Below are 11574 nucleotides of genomic sequence, written 5' to 3' on the forward strand. Positions count from 1 at the left end.
CGCAATTTGCAAAGGTCCAGTGTGTTACACTGGAAGTGTGAGATGAGTCTCGACTGAGCGAGAGCCGGAAAGACAAAGTGATAGGCTATGCCGGAGTCTGAATGACAAGATGACCGGCTATGCCAGACCAGCGAGACGAGTCTCACATCGCCTGGTGATCTTAGGCTGTGTGTGTGATTGGACTGATGAGGATGTTAGGACCTTAACGGGAGGAGCATGTCACACCCCATTAATCCCACATCGGATAGGAATGGGGATGTAATTGGATATATAAGATACTTAGACACTAATAATAATAACTGGGCTTAATCATTTTGGGCTGGCGGTTGGGCCCAACGAGTTATTATTGATAGTGGGTTGGGTCGTTACAGTAAAAGTAATGGCAAGCCTCGCCCTCTTAGAGACCAATATTAAGTCAGAGTTCTTTTATCTTTTCTTTTTTTTCTCTCTCTTCTTATTTTTTATGCATGCCGCATCGCGCGGGTAACTATACTAGTATAAAATAGGAAAAAATTCAAAAAAATCCCTGTGGTTTCGTAGTTTCTTACTTTGCCCCCCTGTGGTTTAAAATGTATCAAATTGTCCTCCTGTGGTTTCATTTTTATCTTTTCGATAGCTTTTTCGTTAATATTTCATTAAATTATATACAAAAAACTTCAGACACCCATCTAGATTTATCAAATATTCACTTTACTACCCTTTAATTTTAACTTTATCACTGATTTAAGAAAAAAAATAATAAAATTGATAAGAAAAAGAGAAAAAAAGAAATTACAGGGGGCAAATTGATATATTTTAAACCACAGGAGGGCTAAGTAAAAAACTACGAAACCACGGGGGGTTTTTTGAAGTTTTTCCTATAAAATAATAGCCTAAACTAATAGATTCTTTATGCAAATTGATTTAAAATTAACTACATTAATTAGTATATTTTTAAGATTTTTAATAAAAATGGGATGTATAAACCGCCGTAGCTGCCAAATTGCGTACAATTTCCGCCCAACGTTCGCTAGATAATGTGCTCTTCCACGTCACCGCCTCTATCCCCTCATGATGCGATGGCAGAATCGCAAATAAACTGCACCGGCAGTGGCATTTAGGCAGCGGAAAAAAGGCAGAGGAATGAACGAAGGAACGAGCGGACAAGTTTCCGGCCCACGTCGCCCATTCTTTTCCGCTCAGCACCATCTATATATGTAAATAACTACGGCCTTTCTGGCCCCCAATTCGCGATAATAATACTCGCCTGTGATTCGTCCGTTGCGTTGCGCCTCTCTCTCTCTTTCTTTGGCGACAAGAAGAGAGAGGACAAGGGGGCTAATTCTATCTCTCTTATCTTCTTCTTTGCCAGGGCGATCTCGATCTGATCGATCTTTTTTCCTTCGGTGTCGTCATCTAATAAAGAAAGGTAGGTTCCTCTCTTTTTAGCCCCATTCTTTTAAAATTTAAATCTCTGCAGATGCAGAAATTCGGTACTTTGCTTGCCTGATCGCGAGAAAAAAGTGAAGCCAATTGATTTATTATTATTATTATTATTTTATGATGGTTTCTTCTTCTTTCTTGAAATTTATTTGACTTTCAATCATTCGTTGCAGATCGGATCGGATCGGATCGGATCGGATCGCGGACGTTAATTCTTGTGTGTTGTCGAAAAAGCGATCAAATGGCGGATCAGGAGAGGAGAATGGAAGACGGGCACCGCCGCTGCGCGAACAACTGCGGCCTCTTCGGGAGTACCGCAACCCGCAACCTCTGCTCCAGATGCTACCGCGACTTCCGCCTCAAACAACAAGATCACGCCGCCGCTGCCGACATCGCCTGCGACAATTCCCGCCTCCCCTCTCGTTCCCCTTCCACGACCTCCTCCTCCTGCGTCACCGCTCCCGCACCCCTAGTTCCGACAGAAGAACCTGCTAGTAGCGCCACGGCATCGGCGGAGCAGCCGCAGCTGGCGTCGAATGGGCCGAGCCGGTGCGCGGCGTGCCGGAAGAGGGTGGGGCTGTCTGCGGGGTTCCAGTGCAGGTGCGGGGCGACATTCTGCGGCGCCCACCGCTACCCGGAGCGCCACGCCTGCGGCTTCGACTACAAGGCCGCCGGGAGGGAGGCCATCGCCCGCGCCAACCCCCTCGTCAGGGCCGACAAGCTCCGCCGCATCTGAGCCGTCTGGAGGGCCTCTTCTTCTGCGCCTGAGGACGGCATCTTCTTCGTGTTGGAAACTCCGAATGCGAGGATGATGCGGGTTGGTTAATATTGGTTTTCAGGCCGTGCTTTTTGTCTCTCGCCTTTTCTTTTTGTTTTGTTTTTTATAATCAGGTTTTCACGTATGAATGTATCGCATATTATTAGGTGCTATTGAAGAAATTTCAAATTAAAAATTCACATTTAAAAATTTAATTTAAATTTTAATATTTCGTTTATATTTTAAATTTAAACTTTGATTTCAAAATTGAATTTGAAAAATTGAATTCAATTATATTAGATTATTTCAAAAATTCAAATTCCTTTGAGTTTAATATTTAAATTCTAATTGTTGATTCAAAATTTAAATTCAAACTCAATTTTTGAACTCGGAGTTCAAAAGCAAATTTTAAATTTTAAATTTTCAAAATTGAAATTCAAGTTTAGATTTTGAATTCATATATCAATTCGAATTCAAATTTTTAGTCCAAATATTAATTTCAAATTTAGATTTTGATTTCAAATATAAAATTTAAATTTAATTAAAATTTTAAATTTAATTAAAATTAAAATTTAAAATTTTTATTTTAATTCAAGGTTAATTCAAAATTTAAACTTAAATTTAAAATTTAAATCCAGATTTGAATTCAAAATTCAAACAAAAAATTAAAATTCTAAATTCAAACTTAAGTATTTTGATTAAATAATTAATTAAAGTTTAATTTATTTTAAATGCAAATTTGAGATAATTGGGGGTGGTGAATTGTCGCGATCTGAATTGCAGCGAAAATTAGGCTCGCTAACAAATCTGCCGTACGCACGGGAACACAAGAAACGTCTAAACCATTAGCAGATAGCACTGAAAATAAAACTAATATATAGATATACCAATACTGTATATACAACATGTCTCTAAAAGGTGCAACGATCACCCTTTGATAACATAAAATAAATACACTCGTGATGCCAGTCCAGTATATACAAAATGTCCCATAAAATCGCTAACTTCCACTAGTACAGTCCACCGGGCAGGAGATGCTACAGTCCACCGAGTAGGAGATGCTATTTATCCCATAATTTTCTTATCTCGATTAGAAACAACGGCAACGAGTGTGGAGGGCTGGGCTATTAAAACGAGTAGTCTTCGACGGGTACCGTCATTAACGATAACGACCTATTCATTAAGTCTACCCGAGGCATGAGCAAAAGAACCATTGAATGTAAGCGGAGTAAGTAAATAAGTGCATAATAGGAACTACCACTACTATGCCTCCAAACTAACTTTTAGGAAATGAGTACGCATTGTATAATATGCATCAACTAACTACAATAAGTCTAAAAAATATCTAACCGTACCAACTGGCTCGAAAGTGCAGTCAAGTCTGTACTAGCCTCACATCTGATCCCTATAAAAAATCTGATGGGTCATTGACATGATAATATTATATTGAATAGCCTATTTTTAGAGTGGCACTCAGAAGAGAGCGACTCGCTCAAGGATCAAAGTAGCCAAATAAAGCATACTATATTACTGCAAGCTATGTTTGATGCCAATGATCAAACAGATCATAATAATTATTAACAATGCGTCCTCAGTACAAACTGAGCATAAGTGTTGTGTAACCTTGCAGTCTAAACCCACGGCCACAATGGATCATAGGTGGTCTATATCCGACACCATCCAATCCACCGAGCACAAAATATTTCAAACTATCCCTAATCCTCCCTATTGATCCCGAGATAAAAGGACCACACCAACCAATGGAAAGTTTACTTGACTAAATTCAGTTTGAGGAATTAGCAGATACTGTCTCCAGGAGCTACCAATCACCTAGATGTCTATCAGTACATTTAGCAAGAATAAACGCAGGGTTCAGTAATTAATTACAACTAGCAAGAGATCAATGTTATAACCATACATTCCCAGTTTACTAACAGATTACAGCATGTTAACTAGAAGCTAATTTACTTATTGACATACTAGATAGTCCAGTGTGTTTGAAGAACTAAATCCTCCTCAAATTCAACAACGAAGTAATTTCAACTCCCAGCAGATAGAGTACAGCTACACCAGGAGAAATGAGCGCTAAAAATCTCGAAAAATCAGCAAGAAACCTGCTAGGACCATCCGAAATCTGGAAACGTAAAAAAACAGCAGTCGGCTAACAAAAATCCAATTTCATCTAAATTGATGCGCTTACCTACACTCAGACAACAATCGACCACTCACGCACCCTCACCTTCAAATCAAGAAAGAAAAACAAAGAAATCCTAACCCCAAACAGGGATTATGCTAGAATAGAAATTGAAATAAAAAACTTAATGAAAGTACCATTCAATACAAATTTCAAGTTTAAGTTCCAAATTCAATCAACTAACCTCTCAATCTAGTTAGAAGCTTCTCCAAAACAACAAGAAGTGACTGCAAATCCACCAAACATCCAGTTACAACACTGCTAGAAGAACCGGAAGAAAAAATTTAACAAAAAAATCCGATGAAAGTCCCATTTCAGCTCATTAGCCCAAAATATTTCAATTTCATTCAAATTAACCTTGATTCCAGCTAGAAAGAATGGTCCACAGGCTTTCCTTCCTCAGCTAAATCACGAACAAGACCCAAAATGCAACTAGAAGCTCCACCTCAACCGAAAAATCCTAGCTTTTATTTGCTGCAATTGCTACTACTACTGCTCCAACTATAGTTTTCTAGCTAGCAAGGTAAAGAATATGGAGGATGGGGGGAGAAGATGGGAATTAAGGTCTCTAGGATGTAGGGGAGTGAAAAGAGTGAGTGTAGAGTGTGGAGGAGCTATTTATAAAGGAAATGAGTGAATAGAATGAGCATCGGATCAAAGAGATTAAACCTGTTCCTCAGTAAAAATATTCGATTTCGAGCATCCAGAATCACATTTGGGTGTCTAAAAGGCTTGAATCAGCATTGAAAACATGAAATGGGCGTTCACTGAGAAGCTTAAACCAGTCGAACCTGCATTGAATCCAATCAAACTACTTTCCATGTGTCAACACTCTTTGATACGCTCAGAAATGATTCACCAACTCAATTTCGGTCTGCTACAGTAACTTTCTCGTCTGAAAAAAGAGTCGAAATGACTTCCGTAACTCCTATAGCTTTCTACTGTGAATTTGGGCGCCCGGTTCTTCTCTTGGGCGCTGTAAGCTGCTGGCCAGAACTTTAGTTTTGGCAGATTTTAGTGCTCCAGATTCGTCTTCGTATTTATTTCGCCCCAAAATGACTTCGACTCGGCCGAACGCCCTATAGATATATTGATCAGCAGTTGATATTATGATCATTCTGACAACTATGTTTCTAGAACATCACAGAAATTTGAATTGAAAATTTTGAATTCAGTAATGTAAGATACCCACTACTTCCTAGCAATATTTTGGTGTTAATCTTGTTATTCTTCATTATTGATAGAATTATATGGGATGAATCAAATTTCATAATCTAAAAATATTTCTGTAGGATTTCTATTAATCCTACCAAGATAGTGCAAACTTATACACTTAGAGTTAATTTATACATGTCCCTCTAAAGATATCAAATTGCAAATATATCCTAGCAATTTAAGTGATCAAATTTTTTCCTGAAAAAATTTTAATGTGTTGATTTTTGTCCCTCAAGTTTGTCCTTGTTAGTTCAATATTTATTTTTAATAAATAACTAGTTAAGGACCTGCGCTTCGCGGCGGGTAGTAAAATTTACACTAAAATACAGTAGTAAATAATAAACAACAAATATATATATATATATATATATATATATATATATATATATATTAGAGTGGCGGCTAGGACGCTTATGAAGCACGGAGGGCTCCGCGCTTCCACTTTGTTTTCGATGTTGGACTTTCGAATCGACGATCGGCTCGTTAGACTTGATCTAGAGTATGAAGTATCTAGAAAATAAATTTTGTGATTTTTCAAATATATTTGCTCTAGTGATCGAAGTGGCTCAAAATCAGGGCTGAAAATAAAATCTTGTGCAAAATATGATGATATGACAATAAAATTTTAGATCAAAGTTATTGATCTTGTTTTAATAGTATAAAGAATTTTCTATCAAAATTTCATGTGATTTGGATATTTCTACACCGTTAAACTTGCAACCGGCTCACAACGGCCGTTAAAATTATTGATTTTGAGCCCCTTCGATCACTAAGCAAATGATATCGAAAAATCACAAAATTTATTTTCTAGGTACTTCAAATACTCTAGATCAACTCTAACGGAGCCGATCGTCGATTCGAAAGTCCGAACATCGAAAATAATTTGGAAGTACGGAAGGCTCCGTGCTTCCATAAGCATACCAGCCTACTCTCTCTCTCTCTCTCTCTCTCTCTCTCTCTATATATATATATATATATATATATATATATATATATATATATATATATAATGTCCATAAATATTTATAATATTAAAGATCAGTTCAAGTCCGAAGATATAACAAAACAACTGCCTATGTATTAATTATTTGCACTGGGTTAACAAAATGCATAGTAAAGTGCATAATATAGAAGGTCCAAAAGTTTTATTCAATGTTGCTACCGCCCTGGATCTTCTGCAAACCTGTAAGTTTAATGTATGAAAAAATATTAGTTATGGATCTGTAACTATATATCATAAGTATAATAGAATTACCTAAGGCACTTTCTTCTTGGTTGTTCCACATCAGAAGTTACTTCTAATTTATCTTGCATGTATTATCATCACCTGCCATGCCATTCATCCTGCCATGCCATTAAGTAGAAATCCAGCATAGAAGGTAATTTTCGGGAATTGCCTGTATTATCATTACATGCCATTCGAGGGGCTATGCCATTGACCACAAATCCAGGGAAGAAGGTAATATACGGGAATTGTCCATATCATCATCGCCTTATACCAAAGAGCAGTAGGAGCAACACAGTCCCCAAAAAAGACAGCAATTAAAAGGAAATGTAAAAACAATCATATAACATATCATTACATCGGGAAAAGCCAACCATCCGAGAGTCCCAAATCCAACAGAGTATGTCAAAAACAGCAGAATAAAACCAAGATTAAAAGACAGGAGAAGAGCAGAAAATTGCAAATAAAAAGTTAGTTCGAAGAAAGCGCAGGAGAATAATATAAGGAGAATAAGTAAAAAAATCGAGGAAAAACATTTCGTATAGAAAAATAGAATGAAAAAATGAGGAAAATAGGCAACATAGTCAGGAGAACAACTATATAGTTGCACCGACCGTCCCTCAAGCAAGTGACAAAGGGCTTGGTGGTTGGTACCCGAGACCCAAGTTCGAATTTTAGTTGATTCACATTTCCAGCTAAGTTTATTTCTAAATGAAATAAATGAAGCGGATAGCGTGCTACCTATCTCTCAAAAAAAAAGAAAAAAAGAAAAAAAAACTATATAGTTGCATTTCTACACATTCTAAGCAAAATTTTATGGAAACATAGAGAAAAAATAACGGACATAGGTCTAAACAATCAATACAGTATAGGAAAAATAATTCTGTAGATGCGTGTAGATGCGTCTCTTGTAATCTCTAGCAAATTTTTTAAGTTCATCTCTCTGAAGTATCCCAATGCAGGAAAAATAATTATGCAGATGCATTTGTACAATTTGGAGCCCAAACAGTGAACATGATAGCATAGAACAACACAAAAAAAAAAATATTAGGGCAATTCTTCAACATTGTAAGTATAGGTCCAACAAAAAAATATTTTCAATTAAAAGTAGAACATTGAAAAGTCTTCTTATATTTGTTAGTTCTGCATGTTTAATTTATTAGTGAGGGACATATCAAAGCAAAAATGTAGGTGTTATTTAGTGTTAGAAAAAGGCTTAATTGCCATACACCAAAAGAAAAGAATTCAAGTAGAAAAAATATACAGAGGGAAAGAAATAAAAAACAACTATATAAATATATCTCTACATCTCTAAAACCCAAATAGTCAACATAGCGGGGTAAAGTAATTACACATTATGCATTTCTACAACTTCTGAGCAAAAATTTTGCCAAAACAAATTAATACAACTACAGCCCAAGCAGTGAACACAATAGAAAAAATAATAAATCTGGAGCCCAAACAATCAATGGAGTATTAGAAAAAAAAATTATGCAGACGTGTTTCTCCAAATTTTTTAGCAAAACTTTTGAAGCCTATTCCTCTGAAGCATCCCAAACAATCAACATATTGCATGAAAATAATTATTCATATTCAAATACATTCCTACAACCTAGATCTCAAACAACCAATGTAATATGAGGAAAAAGTGATTATGCAGGTTTATTTCTACAAATTTTGAGCAAAATCTTGGAGGAGTATGTCACGCCCCGGGACCCAGCGGAAGCCTGTCCGGCGCGTGCCCAGACCCGCCATATGTCTAAAACATATAAAGCGTCTAAAACAAAACGATAAATAAAGCAGTAGAATAAAAGAATATAATGATATCAGAGCAAAGCAAATAACTAAGTTCTACACAGAGGGGTAAGTATAAAACTGAAATCCACTAATAAAGCCATAAAGTAGTACAAAGAAAATCCCAAATACAAAAACAAAACATAAAAAGTATATAGGTGATCTCTCTATACATGGTACTCAAAATCTCTCTCTCTTTTTAATACAATAAAAGAAAGAGTAAACCACCTAAGCTCAAAAGTAGCTCTCCGCTAGCTAGCTACGCGACTCCCTTGCCGCGATCCCGTGCCTCCGTCGGTGCCGAAGGCTCTGAAATAAAACCATAAAACAGGGGGCGTGAGAACTATTGAATAATAGTTCCCAGTGGGCAATTACTGGCTTCAGTGAAATGCACTACTAGGCCCAAACTAAAAAGGGGTTAGTAAGCAGATATAAACAAAACGATTTGTACGACAAGTAAATAAGCATGAATATTTGCTACCACATGATATCTCTACTTAGCAGGATTTAGCATAAGTAAGAAAAGCTATTCTCATAAGAATGTACCCAAGCATCGCTAGTATGATATCCATAAGTCAAATAGCAAAGATGTCATTGTTTACAATTCTAATCAATGTCCACATGGCATGATGAATGCTCAAAATCAAATCTGAAGAGACCCATCTGAAGGCTGTCTGGCCCTGAGACCCACCCGTAGGCTGTCTGGCCGGTGCCGTGCCTAATGGCCCCTTGGTAGTCAACATCCCCACTTTAGGAATGAGCCATTCCCACGGCAATCCACTTCGGTGCCCAATCCCGCACGGCAAATATGTATCGCGATGGCCATCTCCGGAGTGCCGGCTTGTAGGGAGCGACCCTCACAAACATGTGCGAATGAGCACAATGGCAAGTAACGAAAGATCCGTCTCAAGTACTAAGTCCTCATGTCTAACAACACGGAATATGTCACAACTCTCTCATAGGCCTATCTCTATGTCATCATGTCTAAAACATGAAAAGTAGTAGATGTCCATGGCCTATCTCTAAGTCTCAATACAATAGTCTCATAGTTTGCTAGTCCAAGTGCCCCTTTATGACACTCTGATTTACTAAGTCCAAGCTTAACCCAATGTTCACAAATGCATAATTGAGCCACTTTAAACATATGAAGCATGTTTCCAAACGACTAGTGCGAACACTACCCAAATGCATGTAACAATACCCAGAATGCTCTACTATATAGAGTGAAAATTTTTCTATACATAACACATGCATTTTAAGTGTTCTAAAATTCACATAAATTCCATTAAGCATAGCTTTGCATTTAAAATGACGTTACGACAAATATAGAAAACGCGGGGGCTATTTCGCCCCGTTTTCATGAAGCCAAATCCACCGAAAATCGAAACTCTTCGTTTCGCCGAACGAAGGTGTCCACTAGTCTCCTAGCACCCTAAAGATGTAGGAACAAGAGTTACACAATCGAAACGAATATCGAAAAGCTCAATCTTAAACCATCTAAGCATAAAGGGCATAACTCACATCTTGTGATGAAATCTCTGCCCAAGCTTCCAAAGAGAGCAAGAACCCTTCCAACCCAACCTAGAGGAAGGTTCTAAACCCATCAATTAGGTCTCCAAGCCCTCAAATCAAAAATTTCCAAAATAAACCCTAATAATCAAATCTAGGGTTTCATCTCCCAAAATCTACCAAAAATAGGTCTAGAGGGGAGAAATAAGCAACTAGCCTCAAGGGGAGACCCAAACCAAGCTCAAAATGCTCTAGGTCCAAGAATCTTCCCTCAAACAAGCCTCAAGTCCAAGCTCCAAGCTTCAACCATGGTGGAGATGCACAAAGAGGGAAAAGGGAGAGATCAATCCACCAAAAATCCAAGCTAAAGGGAGATCAAATCCAAAAAGGGGAAGAGAGAGGCTCCCCTACCTATTCTCTGCTAGGCAAGGCTCAAAGAGAGCCCTAAGGGGCGTGGGTACACATATAGTGTTGCTACAATAGCAAAAACACCCCTGCAGTTCTAGCAGTCTGCGGACTGCACTGCGTACCGGTACACGGGGCCGCGCACCGGTACACATCCCACGAAATGCCAAACCTGAGTCTCGGGTTGGCTGAGAAGCTGCCTGTGTACCGGTACACGGCCCTGCGTACCGGTACAGCCATCAACCCTGTACCGGTACACAGCCTGCTGAAGGCTACCCGAGAGCTGACCAAAAATCTGACTTTTCGGATTTTGGTGTAAAGTTTCAAACCTCAATTCTCGGGGCTCGAACCATAGGTCGGAACACTATCCACGACCCTCCACGAAGTGTGGAAAAGTTCGAAACACAAATCAAACACTCGAACCTCACTATTTGCAACGGTTCAGTGTGTTACATTCACCCCTTCTAAAAAGGAGTTTCGTTCACAAAACTCGAAAGTTACAACATACCTCAAGACTCCATCTGAAAAAGATGGGGATAGCGCTCCTGCAGTGCGCTCTCCAGCTCCCACGTGGCCTTTCGCTCCCCGTGGTTGCTCCAAAGAAACTTCACGTGGTTGCTCCAAAGAAACTTTCGGGTTGCTCCCGCGCTTCCCACAGCGAGCCGCTGTGCTCCGGATCGTGAGCACGGACTCCGGTACGTTGAGACCTGTCCGTACGTGTCTCTGCGTACTTCGAAAGTCCTCGGTTTGCGTGAACGAGCCGCTTGATAGCTCAAATTACACAAAATAATAGGATTTTATGTAAATTGAGGGTCTTTTATGCAGTTGTGCTTTGTGTGGCTACTGTGGGCAGTGCATGTGAGTGTGTTTGACCTCTGGACTGGTTGTCCATGACTCGATAGTCTTTGCGTGTTTTACTACTACCACTGGTCGGTTGTTCCGAGTCGCTGTTTTGTGCTTCGTTGGTTTGTGGCAGCCTTTCTTAGGCTTGGCTTTGGCGCAAGAAAGCCGCTTAAAGCGGCTTTTTGCACGGCCTTAGCTGAAAAACTAAAG

General features: G+C 38.8%; 1 protein-coding gene across 3 annotated transcripts; it reads left to right on the plus strand.

Annotated features, from left to right (window-relative positions):
- The first annotated feature begins 1156 nt into the window (after positions 1-1156).
- LOC109705931 (zinc finger A20 and AN1 domain-containing stress-associated protein 5-like) lies at positions 1157-2380 on the plus strand. Of its 3 annotated transcripts, none has more exons than XM_020226716.1 (2): positions 1157-1408; positions 1596-2380. In XM_020226716.1, exon 2 carries the CDS (start codon positions 1664-1666, stop codon positions 2156-2158), a length of 495 nt encoding a protein of 164 aa, XP_020082305.1. In that variant the 5' UTR covers positions 1157-1408; positions 1596-1663; the 3' UTR covers positions 2159-2380. The 3 variants fall into 3 exon arrangements, with proteins under 3 accessions (XP_020082305.1, XP_020082304.1, XP_020082306.1); XM_020226715.1 differs by having other exon boundaries at positions 1158-1408; positions 1601-2380; XM_020226717.1 differs by lacking the exon at positions 1157-1408 and adding an exon at positions 1479-1502 and having other exon boundaries at positions 1601-2380.
- The last annotated feature ends 9194 nt before the right edge of the window (positions 2381-11574 follow it).

Source organism: Ananas comosus, unplaced genomic scaffold, assembly GCF_001540865.1.
Source record: "Ananas comosus cultivar F153 unplaced genomic scaffold, ASM154086v1, whole genome shotgun sequence".
Classification (NCBI taxonomy): domain Eukaryota; kingdom Viridiplantae; phylum Streptophyta; class Magnoliopsida; order Poales; family Bromeliaceae; genus Ananas; species Ananas comosus.